At 37.1% G+C, this 19,794-nt stretch overlaps 1 protein-coding gene across 7 annotated transcripts in view; it reads left to right on the plus strand.

Moving 5' to 3' along the window:
- Window positions 1-19,794, plus strand: part of DCAF6 (DDB1 and CUL4 associated factor 6) — an 82,069-nt gene that overhangs the window by 27,509 nt on the left and 34,766 nt on the right. For 4 of the 7 annotated variants that reach the window (XM_064643570.1, XM_064643584.1, XM_064643574.1 and 1 more), the window contains exons 5-10: window positions 2,955-3,068; window positions 4,349-4,484; window positions 6,399-6,613; window positions 8,931-9,024; window positions 10,306-10,425; window positions 10,663-10,908. In XM_064643570.1, the coding sequence (XP_064499640.1) occupies window positions 2,955-3,068; window positions 4,349-4,484; window positions 6,399-6,613; window positions 8,931-9,024; window positions 10,306-10,425; window positions 10,663-10,908 (925 nt within the window). Of the gene's footprint in view, window positions 1-2,954; window positions 3,069-4,348; window positions 4,485-6,398; window positions 6,614-8,930; window positions 9,025-10,305; window positions 10,426-10,662; window positions 10,909-15,680; window positions 15,852-19,794 lie in introns of all 7 variants that reach the window. The other 3 variants (XM_064643567.1, XM_064643565.1, XM_064643566.1) reach the window with 1 other exon arrangement.

Genomic DNA, 19,794 nt, shown 5'->3' on the forward strand with positions numbered 1-19,794 from the left:
CAAGTTAAACTTGTCAAAACAAACCAGTAACAGTTTAAAAAATATTTTAGAAGAAATATGGAGAGCCCAACTGTCTGGCAAATGGAGATGCAAGTTTTATTGTTGTCTCTAGAGAATGACTATCACTGAACAGTAACTAGTTGTAGGAGTGTAGTTTTCTTTTTTCAAAATCATTACTTGAAGAGGGCAGGGACATTTGCCTGCTATATTACACAGTTAAAATGGTCTTATTTGGGATGATTTTTATTCAGCAATTTGCTTTAACAAAATGCCACACAGTAATGCATGCATTTAATATTCAAGTGTCAGGTTTAAGACACAGTAACAGAATTTATAGCCTTTATAAAAAGTATTTCCCAAGATGTATTATAAACCTTTGTTTTTGAAGAGAGCTCAAATTTAAATATGTTAAACATATGATTATTGTTGTTTTGAATGACAGTAATGTGATACAGTTTGGTTGTTTATAGTTTTTAAACACAGTTAATGGAAGGAATATCAAAATCCCTGCATGACAATGATTATTTTAACAACTGTGTCTCTTTCTGAAGTTATTTTTCTTATCTAGTTTTGCACTGAGGTTTAACATATCTAGATTTGAGCTCCCTTCAAAAACATAGGTTTATAATACATTTTTGGGAAATACTTTTTTATAAAGGCTATAAATTCTGTTGCTGTGTCTTAAACCTGACACTGGAACACCAAATGCATGTGTTACTGTGTGGCATAGCAGACCTTTTAATCCTTGGCACATCAAATATAATAGAGCAAATAGCAGGGAGTTTTAAGCAAATGGCTGAGATGCAGCTTCAGCTTCTAACATAACCCAACCTTGTCACTGGGAGTTTTCTGGAGTGGGAAGATAATTTCTAAATATTGTGATGCTACTGCCCAGCTGTATGTAACCACATCATCACATTAAATATAGAATTTGACTCACTGGATCCTCTAAATAACAAAAGCTAAGAGCTGCCCCTGAGGTACTAATTCTAAATTTGAATGTGGTTTGAATTTGAACTGCTCTTTAAACTTGGAGTTTGTGATTGTTCAAGGCATTATAAAAACATCCAGCGAAACAGAGGAATGTGGAAATTTGTTTAGATTGTGCTAAACTCTGAGATAATTGTACGAATGTTTTTAATTCTGGGTGAGAAGAGAATAAGTAGAGAGAGAGGGAGAAGTTCTTGAGACATGTTTCTGAAGAATTTGTTGTTTATACAAGGCCATGACAAGTTTATTTTTACTCAGCCAAATGCTTTTCTTTGTTACTCTTCATTAGGAATTGTATTTCAGAAAGAGAATGTACTTTAATGGACAACTCTTACCTTCATATTTTAAATACAGTAAACCAATCACATAGCTATATGCTTTTAAAGTTAAATAGAAGACCTTTTTTGTAGTTATTATAAAGGATTTTATACATATATAATGTGTTCTTGTTGAACTTAAATGTAGTAACAATGACTCTTAGTTATTGGAGTCTGCAGGTCTCTGTTTTAGTGCTTATAAATTACTTAACAGATTTGTAAACACCATACATGAAAGTTGGCACGTGCAAGTTATGTTACAGGTATACTGTGAAGTAGCATCAGTATGAACAAAACCAAAATACAGCTACTAGAAATAAGAGCTTCCCACATTCAGCACCACCCCTGGAACAAAGCAAATATTTTCACTGCAAGCTCTGCATGGGAATCCAGCAAACGTGCTGGAAGAATTCAGTGGACTGAAGAATGATTGTTGGCTTTTATAAGGACACAAATAAAGTTAATTTGAATGAAATGTGCGGTGAAAAACGGTCTTTTAAATATGTTACACTAACATGTAGAGGAACAATGGTCACAGCTCAGAAGCTTGTTGTTCTGTTGTTGCTCAAACCTTGGCTTTGTTCTGCCTGTTGAACTTGTTGGTGAGCACAACGATTTGGCACAGCACACATTGTCTCAGTACTACAAGAAATGCTGAATCCTGCAGTGATTACCTTTGTAATCCCACTTTAGGTTACAAGATTATATTATAGATATCCTTAAGTTACTTTTAATAAGAGTTCGGGGGGGGTGTGGAATAAATCATCCCATTCAAAACATTAAAGAATCACTCATTTGCTCTCTGTTGAATGAGTGTATTGCACTATTAACCATTTTTGTGGATTTATAAATTTCTGTGAAGTTACTGGTAGTAGCAGCAGTGTAGTTCTACCACGTTCTCTGTTTCCTGTTTGAGAGGCAGAGTGTGAAAAACGTGACATTTCCTGTGCATTCACTGACCTGTGGAATTCAGCTTTAACATTTTTGCCTCTTGCCTTTTTATTTTGTCTTAAGGAGGCCTTCTTGAATTAAGCCATACATGGGGGACTCCATCCAAGCCTTCCCTACTTGGAGTAGGGCTGAGCTTAGGAATATAGTTCAATACAGTGCTCTCCTAAAAAAAAAAAAATTAAAAAAATAAATTGCAGTGAGGGGGTAGGTTAGTAACAGCCTTTATTGCAGAGTTGCTTCAGGGGACTACTTAGAATGTAAAGGAATGGGCAATGAGAATAAAACCCATTTAGTATTTTCAAGTCATTCAGACTTGAGGGTTTTGTTTATTATTGTCTTCCATTACTTGATAGAGAATAAACTGAGCTTTTGTTGAATGATTACAGGAAAATTGATTAGTTATCTGAAAACTGATAGCAGTAAATGTATGTTGTGTGTTAAAATAGAAATATCTGTAAGCTTTGACCTACAGACATTTAATAGTCTACTTCAGTAGTTCAAACCTTCTCTTGAAAATAAAGAAACATCACCAGTTTTTTGGTTTTCCTCTTTATTTCAGTGGAAAGCTGGACTTGAGTAATAATTGTTTCAGTCTGTACTGCTGCTCAAAATGTTGATGCTTTTATTTTTAAATTAATGCTATTTCTGGCTGTATTCATACTTGAATTTTTTTCATTCTTTCTTTCTTTTGTGCAGATTATGACAGTACCAAATGATCCCTATACTTTCCTCTCTTGTGGTGAAGATGGCACTGTAAGATGGTTTGATACTCGAATCAAAACAAGTTGCACAAAGGAAGATTGTAAAGATGTAAGAGTGAAATCTTTTAATAAAGATGACCTAAATGTAGAGCTGTACATCATACAAACATAGGATATGAATTCTGGTAAGGCTTTTAGAAATAATAGGTTTCAGGGTCGTTGGTGGAGATGACAACATGTTTCCCAAGAAACAATAACAGTTTGGGGAGTCTTTTTATTTTTTTTTTTTTAATTTTAATATCTCCTTTGGCATTTTTTAGTTTACAAACTTTGGTGTGAGGCTGCAAATAGGTAGAAAATATTGTAAATTGAAATGGAATCTCTTGATCTGGTTTACATTAGTACTATAGAGTGCAGAGTTGGAGGCAGAAAATGAACCTAGAAAATCATCTGCAGCCTTGTGTTCTTGAGCATCCTTTACCCCTCTGTGAGAAAAGATTTGGTAATGAATTATACTACCTCACTGGTATTACTCCTTACAAGGTAAGGTATTGGTGGTGTCCACTGTGCTTGGATTTCAGAAAGTTTTAATATTGAATTGGAGAAAAGCTACCAAAGTATGGATTGCTATTCTTGATCCATTTTATTCTACTTTGTGCATATTGACCAGTTCTAGGGATTTCTGTCTTGGTTTCTTTCCTTTCTTTCCTTTCTTTCCTTTCTTTCCTTCCTTTCCTTCCTTTCCTTCCTTTCCTTCCTTTCCTTCCTTTCCTTCCCTTCCTTCCCTTCCTTCCCTTCCTTCCCTTCCTTCCCTTCCTTCCCTTCCTTCCCTTCCTTCCCTTCCTTCCCTTCCTTCCCTTCCTTCCCTTCCTTCCCTTCCTTCCCTTCCTTCCCTTCCTTCCCTTCCTTCCCTTCCTTCCCTTCCTTCCCTTCCTTCCCTTCCTTCCCTTCCTTCCCTTCCTTCCCTTCCTTCCCTCCCATGGATGAAACCTATGCTGGTCCTTTAATGAATTTAAACTGTTTCTGTGTATTTAGTACTCTCCTGACTCAACAATTACTGTGTTTCAATATGAAAATCCAAAGTGCAAGCTAGTTTATAAATCTGTGGTTGCTGTATTTGTCTTTTTTTAAATGCTCTTTCAGTGTTTCTGTTTTGGTTTGGTTTCTTTTTCAGTTGATCTGGAGCTAGTTTTCTTTCTCTGATAGTTCTCCTTCTCTGCAGTGGCTTTTCCGATAACACATTTATGCTCAAATCTTCACAGGGCCAGGCTTAGTGTTTCTCAAAACCTCCTTGACTAAGGGGCCTGTGTCCTGAAGTAAAAAAAAAACAGAATTGTACTTCAAATGTTCAGAGCTACTATTTGAATGCTGCATTTTTGTTTGTTGCAGGATATTTTGATAAACTGTCGCCGTGCTGCCACCTCTGTTGCCATCTGTCCCCCCATCCCCTACTACCTGGCTGTGGGTTGTTCTGACAGCTCAGTAAGGATATATGACAGGAGAATGCTTGGCACAAGAGCAACAGGTAGGAACCAAACTTTGGAGTAAGCTTTTCTAACCCTTATAGCATTTCCAATTTCAGGTTCTTTTTTTTTCCATAGTGGATGGTGGATGAGAGAAGTGTGACACTGCATGAGGTGTAGTTTTCTGCTCTGGGATCTGTGCTTTGTATAATAGTCATTTCACTCTAATATTTGCTAATGCAGAAATCTTCAAGTAAGTAAACTTAATCTCTTCATGCATTGAACACTGAATGCAGAAAAAGACATTTTGTAATGTCTCTTCTTTTGTCTCGAAACACCTGATTCCAGTATTGCAAAAAGCCAATCATTGCAGCCTGCAGGGGTGCACCTGAATTTTAATTAAGTTCTTATCTTCTTTTACTCTGCCAGGCTGGAATCTCTTGCTTCTTGTGGAAAGAGATCTTAGGAACTCCATAATATCATGCAATATGCTCAACTTTGCAGTAGTTACTGCTGTATCTAATATAATTTCACTGGAAAGCCTCAAATTCTCCAAGTGAAAGCTCAGTGTGCTTCAGATGCTTACCTAAGCATTTTATTTAAAAATTGCAGGTGGCAAGCAAAGGTGTTTTATGTAATTCTAACATATCTCTTGCTTAAAATGTATGATCAATGTCTATTTGGACACACAGGAATTAATACACTTAGCTGTGCACACACATTCCTGCCCACAGTCAGTCACAAAATCTGTCATTTTGTGCAGCATTTTTCTGTTTCTGATTGTGTTAGAGGAGAAAGGGAACACAAAAGATCACTTAATAAATATATGTAGAAATATGTATATATAACTAAAAAATAAAAAGTACTCTTCTCATCAGACTGAAATTCTATAAGAGCTCTCCCTTTCATCAGAGAAGTCAGCAAAATTCTGTGAGAACTGCCTGAGGAACAGATTCTGGGGCTTGACTAAAAAGTCCTGTATGTTCTCTTGTATTGTAACAATACAGGAATAAGATGAATTTGGTATGCTGGCCTACACAATAAAAGAAAAGATAAGATTTTGAAGACTGTAATTTTTTGATATATTGGTATAGTGTTCTGTTGTTTGTTTGAGTTTGTGTGGAGTTTTTGTTTTGGGTTTTTTTTGTTTGTTTTTTTAAGAGGTGAAGCATTCTGTGTCTACTTGTTGATTTTCATTTAAAGTTTTCTGTTTCATTCCTTACATAATGTGAGATGATAAACTTTGAACTTCTCTGTGGTGAGGACAGACTGTTGCAACAAATAGGCCATGTGGGAAACAGTTACATGTCAAATTAGGGGATTTTGGGACAGTCAGTTTTTCTCAGTTTTAGAGCTTCTTATAGGCAACTTTTATCTGCTCACAAACTTGTAATTCTAGAGTTTAAGATTGTTTTAGTGTTTGGATTGGAGGTGACTTGTCAGGAAAGCGTGATAAGTCCAATGTAGTGGATAGTTCTGCAGCTTCAATGTGACAGTATTATGCCTTGAAGAAAAATTAGTGGTTTTTTTTAAAAATGGGTAGAAAAGAGAAGTATGTCCTAAATTTTCAAAGTTTCATATAATGAATCCCTTTCTAACTTATGTGTAGATACAGATTTGTGTTACTATTTTGTAAATGTTTTTAATTTGTAAAATTTCCATTTGTTCTACATTTGACAGATAGCATCCACACACCATCATGGGGTGGGTATGTGATATTGTGTGTGTGTTTTCATATTTTTATACAAACATAAAGTTTGTAAGCAAAAATATAAAAGAGCAGTAAGATCTGATATGTCATTCTTCAGATAAAATTTAATGCAGGAACTGCAGGATACATAACTTTTCCCTGATTATCTTTTGCTGGATATTAAAAGAAGGAGTTTATTGAAGCTGTTGAAAATTCACAATAGTAAACATGTCATTTCTTTTTCTTCCTTCTCTCCTCCCCCTCCTTTTTTTTTTTCCCAATAAAGGGAATTATGCTGGCAGGGGCACTGTTGGAATGGTGGCACGTTTTGTTCCTCCTCATCTCAATAACAAATCCTGCAGAGTAACATCCCTTTGTTATAGTGAAGATGGGCAAGAGATCCTCGTTAGCTACTCTTCAGATTACATATATTTGTTTGATCCCAAGGATGACACAGCACGAGAACTTAAAGTTCCTTCTGCTGAAGAGAGAAGGGAAGAGGCAAGTGATTAAGATGACCTGTTTTCTCATTTTATATTTGTTTTGCTGCAGCACACAAGAAATACAATCAGTTGTATTTCCCTTTAAATTAATCTGAAAACAATATTGCTGTTCATAGACTAAGATGTGGCAAGTAGATTGTGTCACAAAATTTGTGTATTTATAATATGTATTTTTTATATATGTATTTGTTTACAATACTTTGCCACTCTGGTTTTCTTTCTTTTCTGGTTTCCCTCTCAGAGATGAGAAAGCATCTACATGAATCTTGGGTTATATGACCAGCAAGGTCACTCTTGTAATTGAGGTGTATGCTCTGTTATTTTCCATGCCACCAAAAGCACATTCCTTGAAATCAAGTATTGATACTCCTTGTTAAAAATTACCATTTAATGACACATATGAGGGAGTACAAGATGTTTAGATGGAGGAGGTGAGCCACTGTTGCTGAGCAGTATTAAAATCTTCTGTAGTGTAGCCAAAACTCAAGCAGCTGTTTATCAGCCCAGCTACAATGTTGCTGACCCTTCCAGTCTAAATTTTCTGATCAATATAAAAAAAATGTCTTTAACTACAGCAAAGTTACATTGTGTCTCTCCCCCTTGCGCTCCCTCAACCATCCACTACTTCTTTTTTCAGTACAGCGTGGTTTTGCTTTTAAATGCTTATTCTTTGTCCTTGCTGTCATCCCTGAAACAGTTGTTGTTGGCTCCAACCTTTACAGCACAGGTGAGGTGCTGATAAGGTGTCTCTGGTATCCTCCTGTACCCACCCCTGCTGCCAGCCCGTGCCTGTACTGTAGGTATTTCTACCTCACACACTCTAGTTAATTGTTATTCCTGTATATATCAAAACTGTTAACAAGAAGTTGTTAACACCACACATCTAGGCAAATCTAAGCAAGACTAAAGCAAATTAGATGGTAATTTGACCTGGTCACTGGACAATCGCTGCTGCAGCTAAATGAGCTAAAAGGATGCTCCAAGCAATTAAAGTCCAACCAAAGCCTGGCAAGTGTCAGGCTGGTGTTGCTTCAGTGTCACAGCCATGGCTGGGCTGTACTCACTGAGCCAGGGGCTGCCACTACAGGCACAAATATTGTTGATCAGAAGGGCTTTGGATTCGTAGGACTGGGGAAGAATGTCTGAGTTACACTGAAGCAGGAAAAAGCAAACAGGAACCCAGGAAAAACCAAACAGGAACCCAAGAAAAACCCATGAGATGCACGGATGGTTCTGCACTTCTCCCTTTTTCCTGTGGAATGTTAATCTGGTCTGAAGCAGTTTGGTGGAGAATTGACTGCCCAGTTACTAGAGAGAGAGAGAGAGGATTGTGACCACCTGTTACCAACAGATCCTATGTATTCTTTTGTTTTTTAGGCACAGAATATGTCCTGTGATCTTTTCTTGCCAAATCATTTTCCTTAAATGTTATTTTCATTTCAGCCTGGCTTTAAGTTCTGTAGAGTAGAAGAAATGTAAAGACTTCTTCCTGAATCTGCTGGCTCATGGAAGTTGACACTTTAATATGCTTTCACCACAGGGGCTTTGCATTTACTTTAAAATTGTCAGCACAGCTATTCACTTTTTCTTTTTTTTGTTTGTGGGTTTTTTTTTTGTTTGTTTGTTTTTTGTTAAAGCTGAAAATATCCAGCCAATAAACTCAGTTTCAAACTCAGAACTGCCTTTCTGAATGTTCAAAGCATTAGCTGTTTCTCTTCAAGTCACTGAAAGTAACACTCCCTATAGAGTACTTGTTTTGTACTCTATATTTTGTAATAAAAATGTTTTAAGAATTTAGAAGAAAATAGGTTAAAAATAAACTGGAGAGTTTATTTTCATGGATTTTTCTTGTTTTGTTAATGTCTGACTTTTTTCCTTTTTTCTTAATTGGAATCCACATTTCACATAGTTTTTAATGTGAAGAAATGAATTTTTTTGCAGAATTCAGGCTGAATTCGGAAAACCTTAATTGTTATTGTTGGCTGTGGAAAGCCTCAATTAACATAATAAAGTTAGTATGGCATAAAATACAAGGTGAATTAGTTCTGAGAGGCATTGATTTAGATAGTTGTACTCCTGTGGAGCTAAAACTCTTGCATTCTGTCAATGCAGCATTGTGCTTATTCACAGTCCATCTGAACATGTGGCTGACACTCCATTTTTTGGTGACGGATACAAATTGATGTAACTTAAGAAAATCGTGGTAGTGCATTTATATTTAGACTTAGAATTCTGTACTGTCCAACATGAATAGCTTTGTAATGCCTTTTTTTTCTTTCTTTTTTTGTTCCTTTTTTAATCCCCTCTCCCCCCAGTTAAGGCAACCTCCTGTCAAGCGTCTGCGGCTCAGAGGGGACTGGTCGGACACTGGGCCAAGGGCAAGGCCTGAGAGCGAGAGAGAGAGAGATGGTAAAAGCTTTTGCACTTTTGGGTTTTGTTTTCCATTTTTTTCCTGAAGTATTCTTGAAAAATGTGCTTCAGGTTAAACTGTCCATGCTTTAAGAATCAGCCGAGATGGTTTCCTTAGAATTTAACACAGAACTGCTACTGTAAAACGATTTTTAAAAATGTCTAAATTGAAAATATTCGTACCAGAAAAATTATTTTGCTTCAGTTAGGTTGATGCAAATAAAGGGGAGTCTGTTTCATTGTCAGGGAGTAACACAAACACTTATTTCTTTCTATTTTGCAGTCAACCCTCACATGCAATCACAGTTACAAATGAATTGCTCTTTAGTGGTTACATTAGGGGACTGGAATTCAAAGCAATAGGATTCTAATATTATATCTTTCACTGCCTAATGTTATTTAGTCGCACAGGATGACTAAATTTTTATGCTTATATTTTCGTGTTTATAATATATTACTCAATTGCTTGGGATTTCAGGAGATAGAACATTTCCAAAGCCGTGCTTGAGTGTCAGAGAATGGGATACCAAAGCCGGGCAGAGGATGCTTTGCCACTCATCTTACTCTTTATCTGTTCCTTTTTAAATCTGACATGTTGAGGGGTTCCAAGTACTTGATTCTAGTTTCCTTAGATCTGTCTCCCTTTTCTGCCTACAGCTTCCCTTTCCAGGTTTTCTGTGTTGTTTTTCTCATCTTCCTGATTCCCCAGAGTAGAATAGGAGTGTTTAGCTGTATAAGATTAGTGGTCCATGTGGAGTAGGATTCTGTATCTGACACAGGCAATGAGAAATGCTGTTTAGGGAGAGAACATGAGTTTGACCTCTTATCTTAGTCTGCCTTTGTTGCTCCCCCAGTATTTGGAATTGCTGGATTAGAAACATTAGAGGGTGTGTTCCCATCTCTTCCTTTAAAATCTCCACGTAGTTCTGTTGCCTGTGAGTTTCAGTCATCTTTTTTTGAACCTGTTGGTATTATTTCCTATGGCATCATTAGCCACCTTTTGTCTGTTTTCCTTGGCCACTGCATTCCATTTCTCTGTGTTTCAAGGCTGGAACTCCTCCATTTGGGGTACAGGAAGAGAATGAGGGATCCCAGCAGAGAGTCAGAGTCCTGCAGTATGGAAATGAGGATAGACATTGGGATCAGGTGGAAGGGCATTGTTACTTGGCAGGGGGTGGGGGTGTTGATGTGTTCCCCTTCTCCATTTCTGGAAGAAATGAGGGGGGAAATGTGCACTTTGGTAAACTCGTAGGTAAAACTTTAGCATCACTTATTTTACAGGGGAGCAAAGTCCCAACGTGTCTCTGATGCAGAGGATGTCAGACATGCTGTCCAGGTGGTTTGAAGAAGCCAGTGAAGTTGCACAAAGCAATCGAGGGCGAGGAAGATCACGGTCCAGAGGTGATTTCCTTCTTTTCCAGAATAATAATTACAACAGAAAGTATGTTTGTACTGGATGTACAGACCTTGAATATCAGCCTTCCTGGGGTGTGAACTAAAATCTTTCTGGTGCACTCTGAAGAGCTGAGCACTTTCATTTGCCATAGGAATGGTAATGCAAAGAGATCTTTAGAGATAGAGTAAGTTTACCTTTGGGCTCTTGTTTTTCTTGCTTTTTTGTTTTATTTTTAATCAAAGGTGGGACTAATCGGACAGATGCTCCTGCTACCAATAACATGCCACCTAGTGCAGAATCAGAAACTGCAATGGAAGTAGATGGTACCGAGCAACTTCCATCATCTTCCTCCTCTACAATGTCAGCTCAAGCTCCTTCAACATCATCTTCAACAGAAAGTCCCCCTTCAACTTCATTACTGTCCTCTCCTGATAATGAACAAAGGCCTTCTTTAGGGGCCTCAACTCAGCCTGTGCTGCATCAGTCTGGTGAGAAGAAATCCATCTTGTCATTGTTTATGAAAAATGCTTCCAATAAGAAATGACTCTATTTTGGGATATTTTGGTTAATAGATCACAGTCTGCTTTCTTCCTTGCACACCCTTAATGAGACTAGATATTTTATAGGTACCAAGGGATTGCAGCTGTGGCTCAAAGAAATAGTAAAACAACAACTGTGTACATTTGTCTCACCTTGCATGACATTGCTTTATTGGTTAATGAATTATACTACGTATTGATATTTAAGTTTGTACATCTTGAAGAAATTCATCTGTATTTAATACAGACTTACATTCTTATTGTGGGAAAAAGACAAAAGTATATCCCACTGTCGATGTCAAAAACTAATTTGGGCACCTTATGGTTTGACTTGACCTTTTCCATCTCAGTGTGGGAAAAGATGCCACAACCTTTAGAGTTGAATATTTGCACAAGAGTTTATTTTTTTTAGTTTTTTGAAGTGAGCTTCTAGGCCTCACAGTTGTGGTGGAAAGGCTGATGTGCTCTGAAAGACCTACAGGGTCAGAGCTTTTGTCTTATTCTGTTGTAAAAATACCAAGCTGTTTGTCACTGGAAAAGATGACTGATAAGCATCTTCAGGCCCTAAATTTGGTGTTCTGGAGTATAGGAGAGATGGGGATTTTCCCAGGGAGAGTGTGTCATTCAGTGTACTGTGGCTGCTGTAGCCAAAGTCTTTGGGACAGGTGAGAAATAATGGGTCACCTGGTACCTGAAAGACAGGGAAGATGAAGACATAAGCTGAGACTCATGAGACATGTCATTTTTGCTTTTCAAACCTTGCAACTAGTCTGATAGTTATTTAGAGGAAATAAACAGTGATCAGAAGCATGACAACACACACAGGAAATTCAGAAAATGCCAGAGGGTTTATTTAGTATCAGAGGCTTGTAGTCACCTATGATTTTTATTAGTGTTGGTGTGAGCTTGCTGCAGTGTCAAGTTTTTTCACAGTGCACACACAAGATGATTAAGGAGTCTACTCTAGTTCAGTATAACCCAGTTTAGCTGTCATCTTGGTCCAGAGGGATAGCCACTAAACAGCACTCATACCATTACCAAAGGTTCATTTTGATCTATTTATTTATTTTTTAAAATATGCAGTATATTCTGGAAGTTAGAGTGGCCAGGAGAGTACCTACCATGTTAAAAATAATTGCTTCAAGCTACATCATTGAAACTTTGTGGGTTGCATAATGATAATGCACTAGAGAGCATTTTTGGAATTGTGATGCATTTTCTAGCCTGCACTTTAAGGAATCTGTGGTTACCAGAAAAATATTTTTCTCTGAATCTGCCTGCATTTCTAAGTAAAAGTTTATTCTGCTAGCATGAGGTTGTTATTTCTTGATCCAGCTCTTCTCTGAGAACATTTCCTCTTTCCCAGTGTTACTTTGGACCTATGATTCTCCATGTATTTAGTTTTGAAAGGGGGAGTGGTGGTTGTTTTGTTGACAGACAGTGGATATACTTTGCAATTTGCTGTATAATATTTGGTAGGCTCTTTGACTGTACCTAAACAGGGTGTCAGATTGGCTGCTTAAAATTGTCTACAGGACTCCTGCAGGAGCAAACTTAGTAGTACTGTGTGTTTGCACCTGAGGTTTCAAAGGCAGTGCAAACTGAAGTTGCTGTAAAAGAAGCCTCTGGGTAACATGGGTGAGTTTGGGGAGAGGGGAAGCTCCTGGGCAGAGGGAGCAGCAGCTGTGAGTTTGTTGGTGAGGAGGCTTGGTTGGGAATGTCCATTTTGCAATGTTTGTATGCTTAGGTAACCCATGACTGTGCTCAGTTTTGAGATTTTATTTACTCCTGGTTTGTAGCCTATAAAGGTGGAAACACTGCCCTCTGCATCAACAGGATCCCCTGAGTTTGTTCAGCTGCATTTAGATGTGATTAAAACCTGCTGCTTTTTCTGGGATGAAGGGATGGGGAGAGTGATAATGGGAATAGTAGTTTAAATACAGTGGGGTTAAGTAGGAAGACCAGATAGAAGGTGTGTTGTAAAAGATGGATGGCTGGGGAAGCATTTTGGAAAATGGAAGAAGGAAAGCAAGAGGTTTTCAGCCACCATTTTATGTGACGTGGTGGGAGATACAAGTCTGAATATCATAGCTAAGAGTTAGCAAATATAGAATATGTTTTCAGGAAATTACTTCTTTGGAATCAGAGCACGAATTCCTAATACAGCTTTCCCTAAATCAGTCCTACAGATTTCTGTACATGGGCACCCGTGGTAATCCTGTCTTTAAAACAGCAATACCTTTGCTTAAGTGTTACAGTTCAAATATATTGTTGGTGTGGTGTTCCAGAAAATGTGCCATGTGGTGAGCATTTGAGCCTCTACCTCCCAATTACTTTTTTAAAATTAAGAGATGAACAGTACATGTTCAAAATAGAGTCAGTACAAAAATGGTTCAGTGCTGGAGCTTGTTAGGATAATTCTCTTTATCTGTATATTCTAGAAGTTGGAATATCTGAGTAAGTTACAAATAAACAATAAGATCAGTGCAAAATCTCAGTAGCCTGTTTTTGTCAGTACATTTGAATAATTTTTTTTTTATAATGAGAGCAATTGCTGGAGATTTTCATGCTTATCACTAAGGAAAAATATAACAAATTTACTTTCAGTGGAAAGCTTCAATTAATTTTTTTGCATTAGTTTTAAGATGGTGACGTTTTAAACCACTAATGAACATCAGATACAACAAGCAGTATAATATAAAAAATTTTTCCCCCATAAATAAAATTCACAGTGGTACCATTGAAGGGGGATGCAGAGGGACAGTTGGCTAATTAGTACAAACCTTAATCCTAATAAGTTTCTGATATAGATTTTGAATGGGAAAGTGGCAATAGCTGGGTTTTTTTTAATTTATTTCCATTTCTGTTTCCTCACTCCATTTGCTGGCAAAATAAACATTTGCTTAGGTATTCTGAAATGCATTGAAAGGTCTTGTCATTGAACAGCTTCATAACTACTATGTTATGTCTTCACATTTTGTACTGTAGTTCTTGTTACATCTTAAATTGTGACTGTCTCTGAACTGAGTGGAACTGAATCAGCAGCAATTTTAGGCATCATTGAAATTTCCTTAAAAGCATTGTCTGGACTGGTTGGATTTCTAATTTCTGTAAGTGTTCATGGAACATGAAAACTATTCATAGCAAATCTCTTTGATTTCATATTCCTTTTAGGAAGTATATCTTTTTATTCTTGTTATACCTCATCAACCCCAAACTGGCAGGATGCTTTTCCCAGAAAATGGCATTAGAATGAGGACATTAGAGCTCATGACCATTCAATATGAACTGGTGCTTGCCAGTGACTTTTCAATTATTGAATTTTATCTCTGGGTTTGTTTCTCTTTATAAATAAAAATTTAGGATTTGTTTGCTTCACTGCCTGGATAAGGGTTACGGATTATTTGTTAAGCCTTTGTTTGGATGAAAGGTTACATGCCAGCATAATGCTCTCAAGTATTTTAACATTGCAGCTTGATTTCTTTTTTATTTGCAGATTTCCTCGTATCTACAAAATATTTCTGAGTGCTCTTCATATAAATCCTTTCAGGATAGGTCTAGACAAGCAGTTTATAGCAGAACTAGCTGGAGCATTTGATGTGAATATTTGAGCCTGAATTAGCTCCTCTGCCCCATATATCATAGATGGGACTAGTTCAGCAGTGCATCAGGTCCATGTGCTTCTGTTACAGCCAATAAAGACACAATCTGTGTTGTATAAAGAGAAGCACTTCCTATCCAGCACTTGTGCACGTGGAGAAAATCTGCAAAGAGCATGGAGAGAATAAAAGGTTACTTGGAAATGTGGTTTTATAGCAGTTTGCAAAAATACTGTTAGTCAGGCAGTGAACTGGTACATTCCAAAACAGTACAAGTGACAGATGAATAAAGACAAAGTGATGAAAACAGTGAAGCCTCAAAAATGGAACTGAGAGAATAATCTATTAGAGAATGATACTAAGAATTACTAATTATCCAATAAATTACTGTCTTTGTAGGACCACTTAGCAGTGTTTTCAGACTGTGAATCCTCATCCACTGGGAATTTCTGAAATTAAAAAAAAGGGTTCAGAGTAAAGTTGTTGCAGGTTTTTTTGTTTGTTTAGCTCTTGTTCTGCCACCTATTTCCATAGTCTGAGTTTACTTTTGGCACAGGTTTGCTGTGATCAAAGTTGTTTTGGTCACATCAGGAAGCTATCACATTAATTTTGACAGCTTACCTGTTTTCAGGAAACCACAGTTGCATAATTTTACACCACAAACATACTAATTTATTCTATGTGTTAGGAACATGAAAATGAATATTTCTCTTGTTTGCTTTGTTTTGACTCAGTCAGGCTGTATCTATTTTCATTAAAGAATTCTTCGTTAAGTAGTTTAATTCTTGGAGATGGGGAGGGGTTTGCACTGAAGGACATTAAACCCTCAACGTTTAAGTCCTGTGATTTGTGCCTTTAGGGAGAGAAAAAACAATTTCAGTATTTCATTTTATAATTTCTGGATGTTAATAAATTACTCACATATTTTTTTTTCCACTGTAATTGCACCTAGTATCTGTTATTCACATAATTTTTTTTTCACTGTAATTACACTCAGTATCTGTTGCTTCTCTCTTCGGTCAGTCCCCCCACCCCTCCTCACTGTTCTATATATTGTGTGTTCAATTATTCTTTCTTTTACATACTTTTGTTTGTTTGTTTTTCCCCCTCCCTGTTTGTCAGAGTTGATGGGACCTGAGTTAGCAATAATCCGTAGGGGTCTGCAGCGACTGAGGCTTAAGAAAGAACAACAGAGACAGCGAGAACGAGAACTAGCTGAGGGTTCTGCTCCACAGGCATCCTCCTCTGCTCAGTCCTCCTCTAAGGGCTCCTCACAGGACCCTCAGGCATCAGGTTGTCCTTTGCCCAGGTTTCTTGAGCAGATAACAAAGCTCCAGTTTGTGCTGCTGTTGTTTGCTGAGATGCTTCTCCTCCAGAACAAGGCAGTTTAATGCATTTGCTGCTTGTCTTGCCTTGCATGTGGTGGTGTTTATCATCACATGGTTAGGGAAAAGAGTTGTGTTGGCAGGTTTGATTTATCTAACATGTTTGGATTACAGTGATAATATGTGGAAAAGGTGTTCTAGGTGCATGGTATCAGGTTTGTGCAATGTTTGTCAGAGCAGCTGAGCAAGAAATTGCCGTGCCTTGAATAGAATAAGAATTATATACTTGAAATCTTATTTTGCTGTTAATTGTATCCAAAAGCAACATTTGAAATTTGGCTTTGGGTTAGCATATGTTCCAAATCAGAGTAACAACTCAGTAAAACAGAATTTTGGCACTCCTAAATGCTATGGTTTTACAGTAAGTACAGTGAAAATACTTGTAACAAGCCAAAGTCCCCAGAAATGCTCCCCTTCTTTGAACAGAACGACTTTTCCTTTCACCACCCTCTCTCTCTTGTTTTATGGAATGTAAAAATTATTACAAGAAAGCCTCAGATATGTTTATAATAACATATTTGAGAAAGTTAGGGTAGAAGCATGCATATGAACCAAGAGGCAAACCCTAAAGCATAAACTTGAAGCAAACTTTGTCATGGCACCATGTAAAAACGAGTGAGCTGCATGCTGTGTGAAAAATCAGTATATTTTGTGTTGAGAAGTCGTGTCTGGCAATGTTTCCTCTGTGGATAAATTCTGTGACAGTTGAGATGTGGCTAAATTGCTTATTACAAGGATTGTGTCATAAATTCACAGCTGTCTTGCTATAGTTCAGTCCATTCCATTCCTTTATCTAGAACCTTCCAGAACAGCTTGTTGTAACAGTGGCTAATGCAAATATGTAGTTACTGAATTTTGAATAACTTTCTCCACTAGAAAATTCTGCTGTGAGTTTTCAGAATGTTTGGAAACCAGTATATCCTGCAAGGATATGTGCTTATCCTAGGGATGGCAACCATTAGTGCCTGTTACCTGTAGGAGAAAGCAAGAAAAACAGTGTCCTTGGAGGTGACTGCAGTTTCCTGCCAGGCCAAAAAACCCCCAAAAACCTGAAAAAACCCAACCAAAAAGCTACCAATGTTTGGGGTTTTTATTCAGCAAACCGAACATCACAATTTATTAACTCAAAAATATTGAGTGGTGATAGAGGCAAAACCATAACTAAAACAGTCATCAGGTCTTGATCATCCATTTTCTTTTCAAAACAGCTTAAAAGATTTTTATTTTTTTTCCCACTAAATTGCTTCCCATTGAATTGAGGTCTGTGGGTATTTTACTACCTCTGAAGTCTGTGTTGGTCTGGATTTTACTTGATACATCTTGTCCTTCTCTTTTAGTGCACTTTCAAGAATGCAGTGTAATTTTTTCACTCCCAGTTGCTTGTGGGTCAACATCCTGTAGGATCCATAGTACCTCAAATTTGAAGGTTTAAGCTGAGGAATTGCTTTGACTTGGAGTCAGAGGTGTATTATACTTGGCTTGGAGCCCCACCACTGCCTCTTGTAGTTGTGAGCTTGCACATGTTCTGAATTTTAAGGGAACTAGTGGGAATATCTGATCCTTTTGCTTGGAATCACCAGCAGAACACATACATAGCCTTGGAGGAAACTGGCATTCAAAATTTCAATATTCAAGCATTTACCTCTTTCTTGAGGTGATGACAGTGAATTTGCAAATTAAACCATTTTATTTAGTAAGTAATTGCTTTGAAAGACAAATTCACTCAGCATTATGGAAACAGTTATTTCTGGGGAGAGAAAGAAGGAAGCCTTTTTATAGCTGACCTCCAGATCCTGAGGATGTGTATCTTCTTGAGGTTTGGTCTGATGGGTGGAATTTGTTGCCTTCAGTATTATGGACAGTGGGAGACTTAAAATGAGGAATTCAAATTGAAATATTTTATATGTTTGGTCAATTATTCCTCAAGAAATTTGATAAAAGATTGCATTGCCTTTTCCTTTCTACTTGTCTATGTAAATACAAGAAATTCTTGTTGCACTTCATCAGCTTCTTTCCTTGTATTCCTCCTACCCCTGCTGTGGGAGGGAACAAGTGAAGCTCATTTCTTTGGATTGGGGAATCCTTATTTCCTTCATAAGATTTCTGCCCTCTGGACAGGAAATATTCTCTGTACTTGCTCATTTCTTTTTATGCAAGTTACTTTGTTTTGTTACCTTTTTCTGAACTCCCAAGATTTATTTTTGGAAGTTGTGTATTCACAGTCTATTCATTTGGAAAACCAGAGCTTCAGACTTTTGGTCTCTCACTTCTCCATAAACACAGTTGGTTTCTAACCCTGTGGTAAGTTGACATTTCAGAAATATGGTAAGAGAAAAAGAAGTTATTAGTTTTGGGTTGTTGGAGGTTTTTTTTTGATAATAAGTTCCTACACAGAGACAATATCTATATTTTATTTTTTTTCTGCAAGGCTGCCTTTGTTGCTCTGTCATGAGGCAGATGTTCAGTTTTCAGGCACATATTCAAATTTTCAAACAAAAAATTACACTCCAAAATGTGTCTGCCACTTTGTGAAATGGCATCAGAGCCTCTGGCCCAGGCCTGCAAATTCTCAGTCCCTACTCTGGTAAACTTATATAATTTGCACTTGAAATTTTGGAGGGAATTCAGTGTGAAAATGAGGCCATTTCTTTCAACTTGTATTTAATTTTTAATCCTTACCTTTGCAATCACAGAAGCTCAATTATGAGGAGAAAAAAATATTCCATCCATGTTAGAAATTACCCGTTGAAAATGTCAAGAGCTGAAAGCTTTCACAGTATTAATATAAAATTAGACTGTATGGTAGTTATTCTGTCTCCCAGTCTAATGAAGTGTAGTAATTCCATGAGGATTTGTAAGCTCTGTCTGTAGTAGTTAACCTTCACCATTTAGAAAAATATGGCCCAAAGTTTGTTGTTGTTGAAAATGAAGGTGAGTTAAGCGAGTAATGATTTACAGTGGGACTGTTTGACACTGAGAAAAAAGATGGTACTTCCTCAGGTGGCAGTGAGCCTTTGTTTTAGTGGATACTTCTCATAATTATTGTGTAAATTTGGCTGAATTTTAGAAGGTATATGCTGGTCTATTTTATCTTCAATTAGGGGAGCTATGGTAAATTTTTTGGTTTAGTTTATTGGTTTGGGGGGAGGGTTGTTGTATACTTTCTCCCACAAAGCCTAGTTTTTACTTACTTTTTTGTGGCATTTCATAATATTTAGATCCTGTGCAGTATTTAAACAACAGCATCTATGTGCTATATGCAAACAACAAAGAAAATAAACCCTTTTAACATGTTGTTATTGCTGCTCTGCCCAGTGCTGATATCCAGGTATGCATCACCATTACCTTCATCACTTCTCCTTTTGAGAACTTTTAGGAAATCAAATGCAATTTGAAAAGTTACAGAAACATGAACCAGCCAAACTTGAAGAGAAAAAACTCCACATTATAGATCAGTGTGCATCAAGGGTTCCTGTAGTGGTCAGTGTACATAATCTTACCCACAAAAACTAATGTGAACTCTTCTTTTCTGAGGAAAAAAATTTGATTTAGACCTCATTTGTTGTAGAATAAAGATATAGACATGTGCATGCAGGCCTGTTGTAGAACCTGTGTTGCAAATCGACTTTTTTTTTTTTTCTTTTTTACTCTTGGGTTGTTTCAAAAGTCTATATGGTCCATGTCTTTAAAGCAGAACAAATTGGACCTTCATTTCTGTGTTAAAGCTTTTGGAGAAGAACAAGGGAAGGACTGTAGCTTTTCTTACTAGATCCTTTGCATTCTTTGTAAACACTCAGGTGTAAAAACATGTCCATTTGAAGTCCAAAATATGTAACTGAGAGCTTATAAAT

The sequence above is a fragment of the Pseudopipra pipra genome, chromosome 2 (assembly GCF_036250125.1).
Source record: "Pseudopipra pipra isolate bDixPip1 chromosome 2, bDixPip1.hap1, whole genome shotgun sequence".
NCBI lineage: Eukaryota > Metazoa > Chordata > Aves > Passeriformes > Pipridae > Pseudopipra > Pseudopipra pipra.